Genomic DNA, 10,110 nt, shown 5'->3' on the forward strand with positions numbered 1-10,110 from the left:
TAATTTCTTTAATAGTTTAAGAACAATTGAGGAAGACAATAGTATAATGTAGCTTTCATGGGATATATATGACTTTTAAACTAAATTTTCTTTTGTTTCTGAGAGAGGAAAAAACAAAAAAAGAGAAAAGGACAGGAAAAGAATTAGTCTCCTAAACTCTTCAAGGTGCGTCAATTTTGGTCATAAACATTCAAATTTTCTTTATAACTGTAATTTAAACTTCCACAAGATTTGCAATAACTACATTAGGATAATATTTTGTTTTTTTTCCTTTTTTTTTAGCAGTGACATGTTTGAAAACGAGAAATAAATAAAGACAAGAAAAATAGAAGATGTCGATGTGCGAATCTGGTAAGGTGGTAGCTAGGTCGATTTAGATGATCGAGCTAACCTATAAAAAAAAAATGTATATTGCTTCGGTAGTATTGTACAACACTCTTTAATGCCTACGTTAGTATTGAAATCAAAATGTCATCGAACTTTCAACGTAGTTGGATTATATACATTGTGTGAAGAGTGAGATCTCATACTTATACTAGTTCTGTGTGGCATGATTTTAGAGCAAAGTACACGGAGATAGTAGTGTCAGACTTGACTATATGGCTCTCAATGTGGTTCTTTTTTTAACGATCCATGGGCGCAACGGTCTTTATGAATTTGGGTCGAATATCACATTAGGCTATATCAACCCACGAAGATCAGATAAGGAATTCTAGAAAGCATTTAAACTAAATTTTGTGAAGGCATTACCAAACATAGATACAAATATTAAAATCCAAGTATGATTAATTAGATCTTGAAAACTTGTAAAAGAGAATAAAAATTGAAAATGATAGTTAGAGAGGATGAAGGTCTTGTGATTCCCCTAGATATGCTCAAGAAACAAACATGACTAAAGGAATCGTGTAGATAAGAGAAAGCAAAAGGAAGATGCTATAATTGTATTGTTAGCCCACATCATATAGTTAGAAAGAACAACTTGATTATCTATCTCAAAGATATGATTCTCTATACATTTGAATGAGATTGAAGAGTTACATCCACTATTTTGATATATAATTTGTTTCAATTTTATAATTAGAGGGGCAAATAAAGTTGAGGTTGAGGTCCACTACTAACTCCAACAAGTTTGCACTATGTATGATTGATTGAAACTAATTACAATAATTAATTAATAATCATTTTCCAATTATAGTTATATTTTCTATTTTTCATTTTATGGAAACCTCATTCAATTAAAAAAAAAAAACACTCATTTCAAATCCCAACAAAATTTTAGATTATTTTCCTTGTAAAAAAAATTGTTGGGTCCAATATCTGCAAATCAAAAATCAAAAATATAATTTATCCCAAAAAAAAAAAAAAAAAAGGGTGACCAGTCCAAGTGACCGGGCGGTGACCGCCGTGAATAATCGGGTGGTGGGAAGGGGGTGTTTTTGGTAATTTGAGAACAACAAAGGCTATTTTTCACCTTTAGGCTCTTTTTCTTTTTCCTTTTCCAGTTTTCGCAGGGAGCCATTCGTTTGGTGTTCTGTTTATCAGGTATGTGCTTCTTCTAAGAAAAGACGCAGACCAGAAAACCCAAACTCACAATTTTGAACCAAAACCCTAAAAAGGAAACTTTCATCCATCCCAACTCAGATGGTATTTCTCTGCGCTTCTTCATGGAGTTTTCAGCCCTAAATACCACAGCTCCAACTCATTTCTCACTCTCTTTTTCCCGGTAACCTTCTGCTCTTTATCACCCCTTTGAACTCACTCTTCTTCTTCTTCTTCTTCTTCTTCTTCTTCCTCTACTGAAATTACCTCTTCTTTCCCCCTTGTTTCTTCACATCCACCTACTTTGCTTCCGATGTTTTCAAAAAGCTGAAAAAATGGATTCTCCGGTTATCAGTTGATTTCATTTCCTTTTCTGGTTGTTCCTATTTGTTACTGTCTTTACTGAAGCTGTTGTTTTGCTATTGCTTTCTTTTGCTTCTGAATGTTTCTATGTGGAGTTTGATCGTTTTGTCTACGTATTTTTCATCTGAAGTTATTCCGAGCTTAAACGATGGCTTGGGTGATAAGTTGGCTGGGTGGTTTAAGCTCGGGTTGTTTATTTATTACGACTTTCTGTTTCTGCGAGTGTTTATTGATTTTTTTTTTGTTGGGGTTATTTGTTTATTAAAGGGTGTCCTAATCTGATTTGAAGTCTAATCCAATCTATTGATGGTTCAAATTAGAACCGTCTCCACGATACTCGGAATCAAATCATCCAGTGTTTAGTCGTTTTTTGTTGCATTTGGACATTATTTTGAATGTAGTTATTATCTAACTTGAAGGGGAAAAAAAATCAAGGTGATCAGATTTTATCAGTCATTATAGTTGATGTTGGATAATGTTAACCGTCATGTTCGAAAGCGGTAATCTTGGACATACAAGATATTTTTCCTTTTAACTCTTTTGTATGCTCTTCTCTACATTTGCAGAAGCAGCTGGTCCGCATGACATCGTCTGACTGGTGAGAATGACAAGAAGAAAATTTAATGAGAATTGTAGAGAGTTGAAAACCCATCTGATTGTGAATGTAGCTTTTCAATTTTTAGTGTCTGGTTTTCGTTGTTAACAAACTTTCCTGCACTTCTTGTGTATGTTGGACTGAGCAAAATTTCCGGAATGACTGGAGTATACCCTTTTGGTTTATTCAGGGGACTGTTTCATTCAGACTTCGCCAAGGCAATCATTTCTATGCTAGTTCTGTCTTGTGCTTTTTTTCACCATGCTGCATGTGGACCATGCTTCATTTCTGAGCTGCAATCAGCGTCAAATGAAGACTCTGGACATTACATGAATAATCCTACCAATGGCATCCATGGTACCTTTCCTGCAGATATCAGCTCGGGCAGCAATCCAACAACCCACTTAAGTTTTGAAAGTGTTTGTACTGACAGTCATTTATTTTGCTTTCCTTCGACAGTAACGGACTTTTCATTTAAAGAGAAAGGGATAGGTGTAGAAGCATCTTTGGGTCTGTTTGATGGTTCATCACCAGCAGTTGGATCAACTCAAGATGACAAATTGGCTGCAAACAAAAGCCAGTCATCAGATTATGGTATATTTGAATTATTTGAAGGTGGGATAATTTCATGTTCTTTAAACTCAAGACAGGATGTTAATGAGCTGTCTTCCATACAAAAACATGAAAGCACCAGTAAAGTTGATCTTTCTACATGTAGAGGTGATCCTCATTATCAGACAAGCCCAAGTTCTACCCAGAAGAAAAATCTTGATGTTACAAATTCAGATTATTCAGATAGTTCTCTGTCTCCCTTTGTAGATATTAGTCCTACTGAGTTGGATTGGGAGCATAAATTCTTATACTTACCTTCTTTAGCTTTGATAACTGTGACAAATACATGCAATCAAAGTACTCTACATATCTATGAACCATTCAGCACTGACTCACAGTTCTACTCTTGTAATTTTAGTGAGGTTGTTTTAGGACCTGGTGAAGCAGTTTCTATTTACTTTGTTTTCTTACCTAAATATTTGGGCTTGTCCTCTGCCCATCTGATTTTGCAGACAAATTTTGGTGGTTTTTTGGTCCCGGCTAAAGGCTTTGCCATTCAGTCACCTTATGGAATCCAGCCCTTGTTGAGCTTAAATGTTCAGTCAAGTGGAAGATGGACTAAAAATTTATCTTTATTCAATCCCTATGATGATGTTCTCTATGTTGAGGAATTAACAGGATGGATATCAATTTTTAAAGAGGATAAACATTACCATACAGAAGCAGTTTGTAGAGTAGATAGATATCAGGTATTTGATGAGCCAAAGCCATCAGTTATCAAAGAAGGCTTGGTTGTCCAACATGGTCATATAGACTCACCATTGTTATCTATGAGGCCCTACAAACAATGGAAGATAGAACCTCACAGTAATGAAACTATCATAGAAGTGGACTTGTCATTTGAATATGGCGGGACAATCATTGGTACATTTTGGCTGCAGTTATTAAGGCCTTCACAGGATAAGCCTGATGTGGTTGCCGTCTCTCTTGAAGCTGAACTTGAAAGGGGGTCAACTCATGATGATCATAAAGGGTCTATATTTGCATCTTTTGAGCCCTTACTGTACCATGGAAATGTTTTCGTTGCACTCTCTCTGAAGAACAGTGCTTCTCACTTGTTTAGTGTTCTTAAAATTATTGAAGTTGCTGAAAGCAAGGTTTTTGAGTTCAAAAGCTTGGAAGGCTTGCTACTTTTCCCCGGCACTGTCACACAAGTTGCTTTGATTACCTGTAATGAACAAGATGCTCACTTCCACAAAGCCTCACCTGAAATTGTTAATATGTATAGCAAATGTAAATTACTCGTGTTGACTAATGAGTCAACTAGTTCTCATATTGAAGTACCTTGCAAGGATATATTCCTTCTATGTTCAGAATACTGGAAGGACTCTTTCATGGAAGATGGAAAGCAAAATGAACACTTCTCGTCTGGTTTTGTAGGAACAGGGTTTTTGGCCAATCATGTGCGGTTACAGCCAGAAATCAAGGTATACATTTTTAAAACAAATTTATAAATATAATTTGCATGCCGGGATTTTGTTGTCACTCATTTAGGAATAAACCTTGTTTCTTACAACCATGCATTTCTCATGCTTATCTAGTAGTATAGTTGCTGCTATGACTGTACTCCTTACTGGTGTATATATGTTGGCATAGCACGTTTAGAATCTTACGCACTGATTTTTAAGTTCATGAAATGTTTTTGCAATCAATTTGAGTTGAAAGTTTCTTGCTCTTTCATGGTCTTTTTGCAGTTTCAACCTTTTCCAAAGTCGGCAATCTTAGTTTTCAATCTTATTTTATCCTCATTATATGCATACGCTTATAATGAGTCTTCTCTAAAAAAAAATGCACACACTTATAATGAGAGGCAATTATGAAAGCTTGGTTGCCAAGAGCTACCAAGGACTTAGATCTTGATAAGGAAATGATACTAGGAATTTATATTCATAGCTTTCTTTAACCATTGTTGTAAGACAGCTTGAGATATTGTCCTTTTCTGCGTTCCCTTCCATCCCTTTCATACATTAATTGTATTTACTTCCATAAGTAGCACTTCATATATTAATATGCGAAATGACCTAGATGCTTCATTTAATTTAAGGCTGTGGAGAGAGCAGAAGCAGATGAATTGGTGCTTGAAAATTGGGCTTCGATGGGGACCACAAAGTCCATGTCTGTGCTTGATGAGCACGAGGTATTTTTTCCCATGGTCGAGGTTGGAAGTCATTCTGCTAAATGGATTACTGTGAAAAATCCAAGCGAGTGGCCAGTTGTAATGCAGCTAATCATTAATTCAGGTGAAATTATTGATGAATGCAGAGACCCTGAAGGATTTATCCACCTGTCGTCTGGTGGTTTGATTCACAATGACTCTACTATGCCAAAGAAGTATGGGTTTTCACTAGCAGAGGGTGCAGTTACAGAGGCTTATGTTCATCCTTATGGTGATGTGCTTTTTGGACCAATATTTTTTTACCCTTCGGAACGATGTCACTGGAGAAGTTCTGTTTTGATAAGAAATAATCTGTCTGGTGTGGAGTGGCTGTCATTGAGAGGATACGGGGGTTCGTCTTCTCTGCTGCTTCTTGAGGGTTCAAAGCCTGTTATCAGTATAGAGTTTGAGCTTGAATCCCCAATTTTGCTCAACATATCCCCTTCAGAAAGGTCGGTCCACATGGAAGAGATTAGCCATGCCTGTACATTGCCATTATCGAAAGACTTCTATGCCAAGAACACTGGTGACTTGCCATTGGAATTCAAGAAGATTAAAATATCAGGTACAGAATGTGCGTTAGATGGTTTCTTAGTACATAATTGTAAAGATTTTGCCCTTGAACCTGGAGAGTCAAAAAAACTTACGATATCATACAAGACTGATCTTTCTGCTACCGTGGTGTATAGAGATCTTGAACTGGCCTTGGCTACTGGTATACTTGTTATACCCATGAAGGCCAGTCTACCCTTCTATATGCTCAATAATTGCAGAAAATCAGTCTCGTGGACACGACTGAAGAAATTCTCCTTTGCTGTTCTCCTAATTTCTTCTGTAATGTTCTTGTTCTTTTGTTGGATTTTGCCACACATGATATCTTTGGGCTCTCTGGATTTCTCATGCAAGAATGAGATCAAGCGTATATCGAGTTCTACAAAGAGTGTGGAGAAGACTTATTCTGTACGTCATAGTGAGAAAAGCAGTCAACTCTCGGATGTTTGGTCTGTTTTTGAAGGGGAAGGAGCACCACAACCCTCCCTGCAGTCAAAATCTCTTGTAATAGAGAATTCTGATGCAGTGGAAGCATCTCAACCAAATTACCTCACGGTGAAAACTGGGAAGGAAAGGGGAAGGCGGCGAAAGAAGAAAAAGGCAGGTGGCATGAAATTAGCCGGTCTATTTGAAGTTTCGAGTAGTCAAAGTGGTAACTCTACGCCTTCGTCCCCTTTGTCTCCCACTGCATCTAGTACACCGAAACGTACATGGCCTATGTCTCCTGATGTGAACCAGTCTATTGAGGTGAGTAGTCTCTTTGCTAGGGTGGTTGATGAAACCCAATGTCACAAGGCACAAACATCTGAACTTACTTCCGTCACGAATTCACCAAAACCTGAAGTTAGTGTGAAGAACTGCATCGACACCTTTGTTTCATCTTCCAAGGAGACTCCTTTGGAGTCGAGAAAGAGTTACAGTAAACCAATTTTGCAGCCTTCGGCCACTTTTCCTTCAGCTGGCAGGCCTGCCCCAAATGTCATATGCTCTCCTCTTGCTGCTTCAACCTCCAAAATTGCTCTGCATGCTCGAGCTCCTGGCTCTAAACTATTCAACCAAAAAGCTTCATTAGAAGGGGAAGGTAAGTCTGGGATTCAGGATAAATACAAATATGATATCTGGGGTGATCACTTTTCTGGACTTCATTTGATTAATAAATCAAAAGATGTCCCTCCCATGATCCCCAGTACCATAGAAAAGGACTCGGATAGCTTTTTTGAAACGAGTCCTCAAACTCTCATAGCTAAGTCTCAGCCAATGTCTGTAAGTTCTTTTTATCAGTATCCTCAAGTTTAATCAATCAACACCTCCAAAAAAGTCTTAATTATCTGTGGCTTTTTTTTTCTTAAAAAAAATATTTTTCCTGGCCATATGGTTTCAGTTTTTTCGAACAAAAAGCCAGGTGATGATGAGCAGCGCTTCTTCTTTCATTACCCTTATTATAGGATGACAAATTTCTGTGAGGGATGGAGAATTTTCAGTTTGGATGGGGATATCTTTTTCCTGAACTAGTTTAGAGAATATGTTTCAAGTTCTAACTTTCACCCCGAAGCTTTTCATTAATATTCTGGTATCTTTCTAATTATATCGACATTAAAATGCTTTTATTAAATTATTGACTAAAACCAATAAATAATTACATGGTAAAGTTCTCTCTCTCTCTTTGTTCCCCTTTTGTTTAAGACTAACAATCGTATTTGTTTGTTAATTTTTAATATTCTTTTGTTTTTTTGTTTGTTGTTTTTTAAATTTTATTTTAATCCTTGTGCGTTTAAACTTTTTAATGACCTCATTATATATAAAAACAAAAAGTTCCACTCTCGCCTTTAATTAATTATTTGTTTATTATAAGTTCGCTAAACGAAATAGTAGAAATTCATTTAACAGAATATATATATATATATAGAGTACAATGAAATTTATTGTTTTAGAGAGTTTCATTGAACATCCGTCTCATTTTCAAGTTTTTTTCCCCCCTTTTTTTCCTTTTTCTAAAATTATATGTATATATATAAAGGAAACAAAAACAAAAAAAAAGCGGGAACGGGACTTAAAAAATATATATATATATACAGGGATTATATTGAAATGACAGTTATTATCTATGAATAATTCAGAATTGGCGGGAAAACATTCATATGGGGCACCCTTGTAGTCTGTAGACAACCTTTTTGATTTCTTAGGCACGTGGGAGTGGGAGAAGAATGGAGTGATCAATGGTATGATTGAAGTACTTTGTAGGACTAAGAACACTGAAGAAGTTTTGACTCAAATATCCCACATTTTTGTTTGTTTATAAATAACATTTGTAACGGTCCGTTGGTATACTCTTATAAATACTATTGATTTTAAATTCGAATTATATAGAGTTATTATCATTTTTCTTAGTTTTTTGGAAACATCAAAATTTGTAAACAATCTTCATTAAGTAAAAAGGTTCAAGATCTTCACGTGGACGTAGGCAATCTTGTCGAACTACGTTAATACTGTGTCTCTTCTTTCCTTTTTATCTTTCTTGTTCAATCGGGTAATTCTTTACTGTAAATTGCGTGCCAATCGTTTACATTTCAATCGCATCGAGTAATTAGATTGTCGAGTCAATTGTGCATCGATTTTTCACTATCGAGTAGCTTCGAGTACATTGTGTTCACCTTCGAGTTGCACTGAGAATCGTTCAAGAATTGTCGAGTAAGATCAATTATTAACTTTGTTGTCGACGAGTTGCATCGAGAATTTAATAGAGACTAGTCGATGAAGAAGGGAATTCTGATCGAGGATCGAGTAGCAAGGAGTCGAGCGTCGAGTTCTGAGTATCGAGGATTTGATAGAATTGTTCTAAGTCATTTTTTCATCTCTCCAATGTTGATCTTGAGTATTTGGGACTTGTGAAGAGTCATCAACCCAACAATTATTGGTATCAGAGCGCTTAAAGGCCATAAAGATCAACTTTCTTGGAGCTTCAAGATTTTCAAGAAATCAAGTTTTGATACTCGTTCGAATCAGAAATGATCGTTGCAAGGTATGAGATCGAGAAGTTTGATGGGAAGGGCGATTTTGGCCTATGGAAGGCCAAAATCAAAGTCATTTTTGAACAACGCCCTTTTGGACTCATCAACACTGCTAACCACCATATCAACACAAGAAAGAGAAGACATGGAGCTCACGATATATAGGACTATAGTTCTGAATCTTAGTGACAGTATTTTGAGGCAAGTAATTGATCAAGATACAGCCTACAAGATGTGGGTCAAGCTAGAAGGTCTTTTTGCCATCAAAGAGGATCTCCCCAACAAGATGTATCTGAAGGAGAAGTTCTTCACGTTCAAGATGGATTCTGCCAAGTCTCTTTCAGAAAATTTGGATGAATTCAAGAGGATAGTCTGAGAGTTCAAGAGCCTTAGTGAGAAAATTGGCGATGCGAATGATGCTTTTGTGCTATTAAACTCTCTACCTGAATCCTATAAAAGAGGTGACGAATGCTCTGAAGTATAGTAGAGAATCAGTCACTACTGATGCCATCATTTTAGCATTAAGAACAAGAGAGTTAAAACTGAAGGAATTCTTATACAAGGGTACTTATGAGCAGAAATGGATCTTTCCAATTCATTGTGACAGAATTTCCACATATATATTCAAACATACAGATATGCATTAATAATCGCTAAATTACTTGCATGCTTTAAGGATTAATAAATAAGAGACTGAGAGAACATACAAGTTGAAGACTTTTCTTTATTTGAAATCTTGCTCTCTCCACGAACGACCTTTCGCTCTTGCTAGACCAGCAAGTAATCGTCCAACAACACCCCGATCGTCTACACGAACAGCTTCACACAAACACAAGGAAATGGGGACGAAACCAACACTCGAAGCCCTCAGTATTCTCGGAGTGGGAATCCAAAGGGTGGGCTTTGTTCGGATTTAGTAGAGGGAGGAGGAAAAGAGATCGTATACAATAATCAAGCAAGTGGGAGAAAGACTCGTCTATCGTATAGACAAAATGCTTGATCGTTTAGATGAAATATCCGATCGTGTAGGAAAAGGTAAGCGATCGTCTATACGATCGTTTAGTAAAGCTCTGGCATTAAACAATCGTTTAGTAAAAAATAAGTGATTGTTTAACAAGTAGCGTGCGCGAGTGTAAGCGATCATTAAGTAAACAACACTATCGTATATGCTCTGATTTACTAAGCGATGACTCTCTAGAATCACAACACACCATGACCTATTTAAGCGTTTCAAAACGATTCTTCATCTTACTCATCAGTTACGAAAACAGAAGAGACACCGACCA

At 36.6% G+C, this 10,110-nt stretch overlaps 1 protein-coding gene across 6 annotated transcripts; it reads left to right on the top strand.

Annotated features, from left to right (window-relative positions):
• The first annotated feature begins 1,372 nt into the window (after positions 1–1,372).
• On the top strand, positions 1,373–7,184 carry LOC120073023 (uncharacterized). Of its 6 annotated transcripts, XM_090312446.1 has the most exons (5): positions 1,448–1,723; positions 2,469–2,500; positions 2,688–2,854; positions 2,957–4,536; positions 5,154–7,184. In XM_090312446.1, exons 2-5 carry the CDS (start codon positions 2,484–2,486, stop codon positions 7,110–7,112), a joined length of 3,723 nt encoding a protein of 1,240 aa, XP_090168572.1. In that variant the 5' UTR covers positions 1,448–1,723; positions 2,469–2,483; the 3' UTR covers positions 7,113–7,184. The 6 variants fall into 6 exon arrangements, with proteins under 6 accessions (XP_038881515.1, XP_090168572.1, XP_038881517.1 ...); XM_039025589.2 differs by having other exon boundaries at positions 2,688–4,536; XM_039025590.2 differs by lacking the exon at positions 2,469–2,500.
• The last annotated feature ends 2,926 nt before the right edge of the window (positions 7,185–10,110 follow it).

The sequence above is a fragment of the Benincasa hispida genome, chromosome 3 (genome assembly GCF_027475165.1).
Source record: "Benincasa hispida cultivar pf3 chromosome 3, pf3_genome.v1.1, whole genome shotgun sequence".
NCBI lineage: Eukaryota > Viridiplantae > Streptophyta > Magnoliopsida > Cucurbitales > Cucurbitaceae > Benincasa > Benincasa hispida.

Coding starts and splice junctions, on each gene's coding strand:
- LOC120073023 (XM_039025587.2), top strand. CDS start 1,665: ATGGAGTTTTCAGCCCTAAATACCACAGCTCCAACTCATTTCTCACTC. Junction 1,724..2,687: donor TTCTCACTCTCTTTTTCCCG/GTAACCTTCTGC, acceptor TGGTTTATTCAG/GGGACTGTTTCATTCAGACT. Junction 4,537..5,153: donor GGTTACAGCCAGAAATCAAG/GTATACATTTTT, acceptor ATTTAATTTAAG/GCTGTGGAGAGAGCAGAAGC.